This window comes from Theropithecus gelada, chromosome 19 (assembly GCF_003255815.1).
Source record: "Theropithecus gelada isolate Dixy chromosome 19, Tgel_1.0, whole genome shotgun sequence".
In the NCBI taxonomy this organism is placed as follows: domain Eukaryota; kingdom Metazoa; phylum Chordata; class Mammalia; order Primates; family Cercopithecidae; genus Theropithecus; species Theropithecus gelada.
In genome coordinates, this window is record NC_037687.1 from 10,913,122 (window position 1) to 10,924,240 (window position 11,119).

At 54.7% G+C, this 11,119-nt stretch overlaps 1 protein-coding gene across 2 annotated transcripts in view; it reads right to left on the reverse strand.

The window, feature by feature from the left end:
* Window positions 1-6,807: 6,807 nt before the first annotated feature.
* Window positions 6,808-11,119, reverse strand: part of SPC24 (SPC24, NDC80 kinetochore complex component) — a 13,450-nt gene continuing 9,138 nt past the window's right edge. The window contains exons 2-5 of one of the 2 annotated variants that reach the window (XM_025368301.1): window positions 10,033-10,203; window positions 8,891-8,995; window positions 8,750-8,770; window positions 6,808-7,328 (exon numbers count right to left, since the gene is read on the reverse strand). In XM_025368301.1, coding sequence (XP_025224086.1) covers window positions 7,232-7,328; window positions 8,750-8,770; window positions 8,891-8,995; window positions 10,033-10,203 — 394 coding nt within the window. In that variant the 3' untranslated portion in view covers window positions 6,808-7,231. Of the gene's footprint in view, window positions 7,329-7,952; window positions 8,160-8,693; window positions 8,771-8,890; window positions 8,996-10,032; window positions 10,204-11,119 lie in introns of those variants that run through there. The other variant, XM_025368300.1, reaches the window with a different exon arrangement.

Below are 11,119 nucleotides of genomic sequence, written 5' to 3' on the forward strand. Positions count from 1 at the left end.
GTCTGCAGTGAGTCAGCCTGAGTCTCTGGGCTGAGCCAGGGCTGCCAGAGGGAGGTGGGGAGACGGGTGTAGGCTGCCCGGCCCTGCAGCTGGCCCTGGCCTAGTCCCCCCCAACCTCCCCAGTCTGGGGTCAGCACCTTCCTCCCTTGCAGGCAGTGATTTTCCATGATGATGAAGGAATAAAAAAGCCACTGAGGATTCTGAGTGGGAGTCCCTGGTCCCCATCACCCCACTGAGCACGGCCGCTTGGGTTTCCTGGCAACTTTCTGCTCCATCCGCAGCCGTCCCTCCCCTGGGCTGGGCTGCTCTGGGGCTGTTCCTGGGATGGGGAGCGGGGAGCTTCGGGGTAAATAATGACATCAGCCACCTAGACAGGCGGGGCCACTGTGTCAAGGGGCCCATGTCAGGTTCCCTTCTCCCAGAGCTGGGGTTTGTCTTGGAATCGGAAAATCCTCCCCACATTGCCCTGTGGCCTGCAGGCCTGGCGTGATCAAGGACCCTGCCCTCCTGCTATCCCCCTGTCTCCTCCATGCCAGCCTTGCTGTGTCCCCTGCCTGGCTCACAGTCTCCACACCTTTATCCCCCGGGGACTCATGTCTGGGACAAATGACACCTCCTCCCTAGGCCTCCCACAGAGCCACAGAGCATCCCTCCCCGACCCCACAGTGTTCATTTGTGGGTAGGGATTAAGCGCACAGCTCGAATTAAAGCCCTGGCTCTGACACCCGCCGGCAGAAAACCTGACACAGTGGCCTCCACTGGGGTGTGACTCCATGGAGGGCCTGGCCGGCCACAGGCTTACAGCACACACTTCTCTTTTCTTTTCTTCCTTCCTTCCTTCCTTTCCTTTCTTTCTCTCTCTCTCTCCCTCCCTCCCTTCCTTCTTCCCCTCCTCACCTCCCCTCTTTTTTTTTTTTTTTGAGACAGGGCCTCGCTTTGTCACCCAGGCTGGAGTGCAGTGGTGCGATCCTAGCTCACTGCAGCCTTGACCTCCCAGGGTTGAGGCAATCCTCCCGCCTCAGCCTCCCAAGTAGCCAGGACTATGGGTGCACGCTACCATGCCTGGCTAATTTTTTAGGTCTTTTGTAGAGACAGGAGTCTCACCATGTTGTCCAGGCTGGTCTTGAACTCCTCAGTTCAAGCAATCTTCCTGCCTTGGCCTCCCAAAGTGCTGGGATTACAGGCATGAGCCACAGTGCCTGGCCCAGTTCACATTTCTAAGTAAATATGGGAGGCCAGCCAGGCGCAGTGGCTGTAATCCCAGCACTTTGTGAGGCCGAGGTGGGTGGATCACCTGAGGTCAGGAGTTCCAGACCAGCCTGGCCAACCTGGTGAAACCCCGTCTTTACTTAAAAAAATACAAAAATTAGTGGGACGTGATGTCAGGTGCCTGTAATCACAGCTACTTGGGAGACTGAGGGAAAAGAATCGCTAGAACCCAGGAGGCAGAGGTTGCAGTGAGCCGAGATCATGCCATTGCACTCCAGTCTGGGTGACAGGGCAAGACTCCATCTCAAAAAAAAAAAATATATATATATATATATGTGTGTGTGTGTGTGTGTATATATATATATATATATATATATATGAGGTCACTGGAGGTTGTGGAGCCACTGTGAGAGTGGACGAGTGTGGTCCACATTCCTAGATGAGTTGCCTGGAGGCTGTAGTCCCAGACCTCAAGGGGGGGTCCCCCGCAGAACCCAAGCACTGTCATGCCAATGACACAAAACTGGTCTTCCTGGCCTCTCCCATCCTGTCCATCCCAGAAGCGAGACTGAAGCTTCAGACCCGACAACCCTGGGTTCAAATCCAGCCTTGGAAGCTTGCTTCTTGTGCACAGGCAAGCCCCATTGCCATCTGTTTCTTTCTTTATTTTTTTTGAGACGGAGTCTTGCTCTGTCACCCAGGCTAGAGTGCAGTGGTGTGATCTCAGGTCACTGCAACGTCCGCCTCCTGGGTTCAAGCGATTCTCCTGCTTCAGCCTCCTGAGTAGCTGGCATTACAGGCATGTGCCACCACGCTCAACTAATTTTTGTATTTTTAGTAGAGATGGGGTTTCACCATCTTGGCCAGGCTGGTCTCAAACTCCTGACCTCGTAATATGCTTGCCTCAGCCTCCCAACGTGCTGGGATTACAGGGGTGAGCCACTACACCCGGCCATGATCTGTTTCTTTTAACCATAAACTGGGAAGAACTTTGAGCACATCTTACTCCAGAACTATCAGGGAAGGGGCACTGAATGCCAGGCCAGAGGAGGGTTGCATGAAAGGCTTGGCCCCAGCTACTCAGGAGGCTGAGGCAGGCGGATTGTTTGAGCCGATGAATTCGAGGCTGCAGTGAGGCTGTGATCACGCCACTGCACTCCAGCCTAGGCAACAGAGTGAGACCCTGTCTCAAAAAAAAAAAAGGCCGGGCCAGGCGCGGTGGCTCAAGCCTGTAATCCCAGCACTTTGGGAGGCCGAGACGGGCGGATCACGAGGTCAGGGGATCGAGACCATCCTGGCTAACATGGTGAAACCCCGTCTCTACTAAAAAATGCAAAAAATTAGCCGGGTGAGGTGGCGGGCGCCTGTAGTCCCAGCTACACGGGAGGCTGAGGCAGGAGAATGGCGTGAACCCAGGAGGCGGAGCTTGCAGTGAGCTGAGATCCGGCCACTGCACTCCAGCCTGGGCTACAGAGCGAGACCCCATCTCAAAAAAAAAAAAAACAAAAAAGGCGCAGCCATCCCAAGCTGCTCCCAGCCACCTGCCCCTCTGGGTGGCCTCCACTATTGGCTGAGGACGCACTTTACCCCCACCAGGGCCTGGGGAGTCTGGGGAAAGGGACCTGAGTCTAGTCCTCAGGCGAAGCTGCCCAGTGAGCAGCAGGGCACGAGGAAGGCTTCAGCCTCAAGACTCCATAGGCCCTGGGCTCCCGTCCCCAGAAACACCAGTTACGAGCAGGGGACTGGCCGTGGTGTGAGTTTGTGGCCTGTACACCTCCTGCCAATAATGACTAAGTGGCTAGAGCTTTGGGCTGCCCCCCTGCCGCCCTCTGGGGCTCGGGCAGGTGCAGGTGTGGATGCCCACCCTGGCTTGGCCGCTTCCCACCTGGGTGGCTTCGGACACAGGATGGACTCCTCAAAGGAGCTACCTCCCATCTGAGAAGCCAGCGTGATCCTCCAGGGGCTGCTGATGCACACACGCTGCCCCGGTCCCGAGTGAGATCACCCTGCCCCTGGGGGGCGTTGGGGGCTTCGCTGCTTAAGTTCACAATCCAGGGTTGTCCTTGTCCTGCGTGCCTCAGTTTCCCCATCTGTAAAATGGATGGTCCTGGGGTTGAGCCTCAGTGCTGCAGGGACCAGTGTGGAGCCCCACATCCTGGGGCCTGAAACTTTACTCCCACCTCAGCAGGGCTGGGCTGAGCCATCAACAAGCCTCTGGCCGGCCTCCATCATTCAGGAAAGAGCCGGTGGCCGAAGGGGCAGCTCTCAGAGGGAGAACAAACGGGGGCGGGGGTGGGATGGGGCGGGGCTGGAGGCCACCGGCCTCAGGCTGTCCTGGGCACTCAGCCAGCGCTGGGCAGTGAGTCAGGGGCCAGGCATGCAGAGTGGGGCCTCTCCCGGCCCTGGAGATCAGGCACCTCCCGGAACCCGCCCGCTGGCCCCCACCAGGCCGCGTTCCTCTCCCACTCACTCTCCCCATAGAGGGGACCCTGGACCTGCCTGAGGGGGATGGGAACGGGGATGTGGGTGGTGGGCACAGGGCCTCTCTGAGCCCCAGCACAGGCCCCCTAATGGGACCGTCTCTTCCTTGGGGAAACTGAGGTCCAGGTTGCTGGGGTGGAGGGGATGTGGAGTGACAGGGCAGGGCAATGGCTCCTTGGCCCCCTCTGGGAACAAAGCCAGGCCATTCCCGTGGGGAGGGAGCGCCAACCCCAGGGTAGGGGGACACGGGCCCTGGGCCAGGGGTACAAATAAACCTGGGCTCCCAGAACCCTCGTCACTGCGGCCCCTCTGTCCCCATGCCTGCTTTCTCTCCAGGGCACTTGGAGCTGCAGTTTGCAGGACGAGAGGGAAACGTGCCCATTCCCCCACCCCGGGACTCTCAGCCATGCATGGGCTGGGCCCACTCCACTCCTGGCGCCCACAGTTGCACCGGTGAACCGGCCAGTGGAGGCATCCTGCCCCGTGTGCGGGAAGGAATGACCACAAAGGTGACAGCAGGCTCAGCCAGCCCTGGCACTGACACCTGACTTGCAAACTGGTCCCTGCCTGAGGCTTCAAGGCAGGCGAGACGCTTTGTGTGACTTCCTCCCCGAAGGGACACTGGCAACAGCTGGAGACATTTCCTGTTGTTAAGGCTGAGGGGGAACTACTGGCATTTGGTGGGTGGAGGCCAGGGATGACACTAACTGTCCTATGACGCCCAGGACAGCCCCCAACACACAGAACGGCCGGGCCCAATGTCACTAGAGCTGAGGCGGAAAAGCCCTGCCCTGCTTCAGGTCTTCAGATCTTTGGGGGTCAGGGGTGCAAATAGAGGACTCTGCTCCCCATTCAGGTCACATAAAAGAACCGGCCGGGCGCTGTCGCTTATGCCCCTAATCCCAGCGCTTTGGGAGGCCAAAGTGGGAGGATCGCTTGAGCCCAGGAGTTTGAGACCAGTCTGGGTAACATAGCAAGATCCCATTTCTACAAAAAGTGCAAAAATTACCTGGGCACGGTGGCATGCACCTGTAGTCTCAGATGCTTCGGAGGCTGAGGTGGGAGGTTTGCTTGAGCCCAGGAGGTTGAGGCTGCAGTGAGCCGACATCGTGCCAGTGCACTCCAGCCTGGGTGACAGAGTGAGACTATCTCAAGAAAAGAAAAAAGAGAAAATCCATGAACTTGGAAAATTAAAACAGCCCCAAGGGCTTCTAGGAACACATCTAAACCCAGGCCCGCCATTCTCAGAATTTTTGCAAGCCGAATGGACTGAGATTTCTGACATTTCAGGGCTAGACTCAAAAATCCCTTTAAAAAAAATTTTTTTTTTTTTGAGATGGAGTTTCACTCTTGTTGCCCAGCCTGGAGTGGAATGGCACGATCTCGGCCCACTACAGCCTCCACCTCCTGGGTTCAAGCGACTCTCTCGCCACAGCCTCCAGAGTAGCTGGGATTACAGGTGCCTGCCACCACACCTGGCTAACTTGTATTTTTAGTAGAGACGGGGTTTCACCATGCTGGCCAGGCTGGTCTCGAACTCCTGATGTCAGGTAACCCACCTGCCTTAGCCTTCCAAAGTTGCTGGTATTACAGGCATGAGCCACTATGCCCAGCCCCGTCTTTTCTTTTCTTTTTTTTTTGAGATGGAGTCTTGCTGTTGCCCAGGCTGGAGTGCAGTGGCACAATCTCGGCTCACTGCAAGCTCCGCCTCCCAGATTCACGCCATTCTCCTGCCTCAGCCTCCCGAGTAGCTGGGACTACAGGCGCCCGCCACCGCACCAGGATATATTTTTTTTTTGAGACGGAGTCTCACTATGTCGCCCAGGCTGGAGTGCAGTGGCGCGATCTCAGCTCACTGCAAGCTCCGCCTCCCGGGTTCACACCATTCTCCTGCCTCAGCCTCCCGAGTAGCTGGGACTACAGGCGCCCGCCATGATGCCCAGCTAAATTTTTTTTGTATATTTAGTAGAGACAGGGTTTCACCGTGTTAGCCAGGATGGTCTGGATCTCCTGACCTCGTGATCTGCCCGCCTCAGCCTCCCAAAGTGCTGGGATTACAGGCGTCAGTCACCGCGCCCGGCCCAGGCTAGTTTTTTATATTTTTAGTAGAGATGGGGTTTTACCATGTTAGCCAGGATGGTCTTGATCTCCTGACCTTGTAATCCACCCACCTCAGCCTCCCAAAGTGTTGGGGGGTTTCACCATGTTGGCCAGGATGGTCTTGACGTCTTGACCTTGTGATCCACCCGCCTCAGGCTCCCAAAGTGCTGGAATTACAGGCGTGAGCCGCCGCGCCCGGCCCTTATCCCTCTTTTCTAGGTTGATCTCCCTGGAGGCCACCAGTTCAGCCTTCTCACCCCAGGACCTGAGGGTCACCTGAACGGACCGTTTCAGTGTCCCCCGAACATGCTTAGAAGCTGTTAAAGCTGACTGTTCCCTCTGCCTAAAAACGCCCCTGATTAAGAAAGAACTGCACTTAAGTTCAGTCATGGAAAGCGACATGAAACCCAAGTCCAAGTTCATGGAACTAACACATCCAAGGACAAAGCTGTATCCGGGGACAACCGTGTGGGCGGGACCCCACCTTCCTCTCTCCTCCCTCAGGCAGGCAGGTGGTGTACAAGCCCCCTTTCCTTAGTGGTACCCAAAACACCGAGGATGGGAGAATGATGAACACATTGATTGGCCGGCCCTGGACTGGAGTACATTTTCAATCAGTTAGGACTTATTTTGGTATCTGTCATAGAAAACCCCCCAAACCGGCAGCTTACACAAGGTAGAAGTTGAGATTGGTTCTCTCCCTTCTCTCCCCCATTTATAAGTCTGTGTTGATATCTGGCTCTGCTATCATCAGGGAACCAGGCACCTGTCATCCCTAAGGGACTGCACTCGTCTGTACATGTGGCAGTATGGCTGCCAGGGCTCCAGCCATCACGCCCACATTCCAGGAAATAGGAAGGGGGAAGAAAGGTTGTACTTGTCATTTAAGAATCCTTCTAGAAGTGTCATGTAACACTTCCACGTACATTTCACTGGCCAGACCTTAACTACAAGGGCAGCTGGGAAGTGTTGTGTTTTAGCTCCCAAAGTGCTAGGATTACAGGCATGAGCCACTGCACCAGGCCAAATTTTTTAATTTTTTTGTAGAGAAGGGGTCTTGCCATGTTCCCCAGGCTGGTCTCCAACTCCTGGGCTCAAGTGACCTGCCCGCCTCTGCCTCCTACAGTGCTGGGATTGCAGGCCTGAGCCACTGCACTGGCCGGCTTATCTTTTTAAGTCCTGGCACAAAAGTTGCTTCCGTCCTCCATGAAGCACACTCTGGTGTGGCTCCTGTCACAATCTGGGCCTCTCTCTAGTTCTAGAGTGTTGTCTGCTTTTGTGTGGACTCCTCCGTCAGCAGTGGGAGGAGAGCCACGTCACTTGTGTCTTGTCTCTCTGGTGCCTAGCAGAGTCTGGGCACACCGTGGCACTCAAACATAAGCCCTGAATGAATAAGGGCCAGCCTTGTAACACCTGGGAGCTGTCATCGAATACAGCAGTGTCATCTGTCCCATCTTGCCACAGATGTGAAACTGCAGGCCTGGCATGGATAAGTCGACTCCCGTTGGTTACTGAGCTGAGGCCACTCTAGGAGCTGAGGCCAAAATCAGGAGAAAAAGAAATCCAGTAAAAAAAAAAAAAAAAAAAAAAGCCAGGCATGGTGGTTCACACCTGTAATCCCAGCACTTTGGGAGGCTGAGGTGGGTGGATCACAAAGTCAGGAGATTGAGACCATCCTGGCTAACATGGTGAAACCCCATCTCTACTAAAAATATAAAACATTAGCCGGGCGTGGTGGCAGCTACTCAGGAGGCTGAGGCAGGAGAATGGCGTGAACCCGGGAGGCGGAGCTTGCAGTGAGCTGAGATCACATCACTGCACTCCAGCCTGGGCGACAGCGAGACTCCGTCTCAAAAAAAAAAAAAAAAAAAAAGAAGTCTAGCTGGGCACGGTGGTTCACACATGTAATTCCAACACTTTGGGAGGCTGAGGTGGGTGGATCACCTGAGGTCAGGAGTTCAAGACCAGCCTGACCACCATGGTGAAACGCCATCTCTACTAAATACAAAAAATTAGCTGGGAGTGGTGACACATGCCCGTAATCCCAGCTACTTGGGACGCTGAGGCAGGAGAATCGCTTGAACCCGGGAGGCAGAGGTTGCTGTGAGCTGACATTGTGCTATTGCACTCCAGCCTGGGCAACAAGAATGAAACTCTGTCTTTAAAAAAAAAAAAAAAATCTACGTGCACACATTTCATTTGAAACGGATCCGACCACAGCAGATGCCCGCTGGGTGGAAGACGCAGCCACGAGGCTCCTGGCTACCACTCGGTGTCCACCAGGCTCCAGAGATAGTCGCTGATGAATTTCCTGGAGAGCTGGGTGCTGTCCAGGTGGATGGGCTGGGCCACACTGGGGCCATGATGGACTGAGGCACAGATGTAAGGAAAGCCTGGGACACACAGCCCCTCACACAACCCCATGGGGAAAAGGATACTGCCTTTACTTTTTTTTTTTTTAGAGACAAAAGTCTCATTCTGTAGGCCAGACTGGAGTGCAGTGGCGCAATCTCGGCTCATTGCAACCTCTGCCTCCTGGGGTTAAGCGATTCTCATGCCTCGGCCTCCTGAGTAGCTGGGACTACAGGCATATGCCACCACGCCCGACCTCGGGTGATCTGCCCGCCTCGGCCTCCCAAAGTGCTGGGATTACAGGCGTGAGCCACCACACCTGGGCTGCTATACTTTACTGTATATTTATTGTAGTCACGGGGTCTCACTGATAGCCAGGCTGGTCTCAAACTCCTGGCCTCAAGTGATCCTCCCACCTCAGCCTCCCAGGTAGCTGGGACTACAGGTGCACACTACCACACCTGGCTAATTTTTACAGGGTCTTGCTATGCACCATTTTACATCCCTACCTACAGTGCATAAGGGTTAAAATGGCTCCCCAAAAAGGATACTGCCTTTGATCATCCCTGGTTCACACTCATAATCCCACTCAATTTTACTAATTTGGTGGTAAAGTTGAGCCACGTACCTACAGGAAGACAAAAAAAAAAAAAAAAAAAAAAGAAAGTAAGTTACCCAGCACTGACTTCAACCAAGAGCCGGACTGCACAAGGAGGCACAGGCAGGCACACGCTTTGGCAGAACCTACACGGCCGAGGGGATTGTGACTGTCGTGTCCTCGTCGACCTCCTTCTCCTGTCGCTCCAGATCTGCCTCGATCTCCTTGAGCTCTTCCAGCTCTCTGGTGAGCTGAGTAGGACAGGTCGTTAAGGACCCCAGCTTTTGAGAGGGCTGCCCCTGCGCTAACTGCAGCTGGGAGGCCCGGTGTCTTGGCTCTATCTACGCATTCTTTCTACTTTGAGTCAGAGTTTTGCTTTGTCACCCAGGCTGGAGTGCAGTGGCGTGATCTCAGCTCACTGCAACCTCCGCCTCCCAGGTTCAAGTGATTCTCAAGCCCCTGCCTCCTGAGTAGCTGGAATTATAGGCGCACACCACCACCTCCTGCTAATTCGTGTATTTTTAGTAAAGGCAGGATTTCACCATGTTGGCCAGGCTGGTCTTGAACTCCTGACCTCAAGTGATCTGTCTGCTTCAGCCTCCCAAAGTGCTGTGATTACAGGTGTGAGTCACTGTGCCTGGTCTTTTCTTTCTGTTTTTTTTTTTTTTTTTTGAGACAGGGTCTTGCTCTGTCACCCAGGTTGGAGTGCAGCCTCAATCTCCCAGGCCCAAGTAATCCTTCCACCTCGGCCTCCCAAGTAGCTGAGACTACAGGCGTGTACCACCATGCCCAGCTTGCTTGCTTATTTATTCATGTATTTATTTATTTACTTATTGAGACAAAGTCTCACTCTGTTGCCCAGGCTGGAGTGCAGTGGCGCGATCTCAGCTCACTGCAAGCTCCGCCTCCTGGGCTCACGGCATTCTCCTGCCTCAGCCTCCTGAGTAGCTGGAAACAGGCACCAGACACCACGCCTGGCTAATTTTTTTTTTATTTTTAGTAGAGACGGGGTTTCACCGTGTTAGCCAGGATGGTCTCGATCTCCTGACCTCGTGATCCGCCCGCCTCAGCCTCCCAAAGTGCTAGGATTACAGGCGTGAGCCACCGCACCTGGCTTAATTTTTTTATTTTTGTAGAGACAGGGTCTCTGTTGCCCAGGCTGGTGTCCAACTCCTGGGCAACAGGATCCTCCCACCTGGGCTTCCCAACGTGCTGGGATTATAGGCGCGAGCCACTGTGGCTGGCCCTATGCATGTTTTCTAGCAAGGCTGACCCCTAGCAGAAAAGGATATAGGAGTTTGGCCTTCAGATGGGCGTCCTCCTCCCCAGCCTCCTGAAGCCCGGTTTCCAGCTGCTGCAGCTCCACGCCTCCCTGGTGCACCTGCTCTTTTGCGTTGAGAAGGTTCTGGGCCACTTCCTTTTCCATGGTGAGGATCTCTGCAGGGTGGAGAGAAGCAGACTCCCTAGGGTCTGTCCTTCCCCAGGGAGAGCAGAGAGAAGGTGGTTCACCACCTCCACTGGCAAGAAACATGCCCCTTCTTGTCTGCAGCCCTGTGTCCAGAGAGTTCCACTGGCAACTTGTACAACTACTGTTTCACCAAAACACATTTAAATACACCAAAGTAAAACCTCATCCTTCTTCACACACCTAAAATAGTTTATAACAAAATAGTTGGCCAGACATGGTGGCTCATGCCTGTAATCCCAGCACTTTGGGAGCCTGAGGCAGGAGGATTGCTTGAGGCCAAGAGTTCAGGCCTGGGCAACATAGGGAGATCCTCTCTCTACAAAACTAAAAAAATTAGGCTGGGCATGGTGGTTCACACCTGTAATCCCAGAACTTTGGGAGGTCGAAGCCGGGCAGATCACCTGAGGTCGGGAGTTCAAGACCAGCCTTGTCAACGTGGTAAAATCCCGTCACTATTAAAAACACAAAAAATTAGCTGGATGTGGTGGCAGGTGCCTATAATCCTAGCTACTTGGGAGGCTGAGGCAGGAGAATCACTTGAACCCAGGAGGTGGAGGCTGCAGTGAGCCGAGATCGCACCACTGTACTCCAGCCTGGGCGGCTGAGTGAAACCCCATCTCAAAAAAAAAAAAAAAAATGGCCGGGCGCGGTGGCTCACGCCTGTAATCCCAGCACTTTGGGAGGCCGAGGCGGACGGATCACAAGGTCAGGAGATCGAGACCACGGTGAAACCCCGTCTCTACTAAAAATACAAAAAATTAGCCGGGCGCGGTTGTGGGCGCCTGTAGTCCCAGCTACTCGGGAGGCTGAGGCAGGAGAATGGCGTGAACCCGGGAGGCGGAGCTTGCAGTGAGCCGAGATCGCGCCACTGCACTCCAGCCTGGGCGACAGAGCGAGACTCCGTCTCAAAA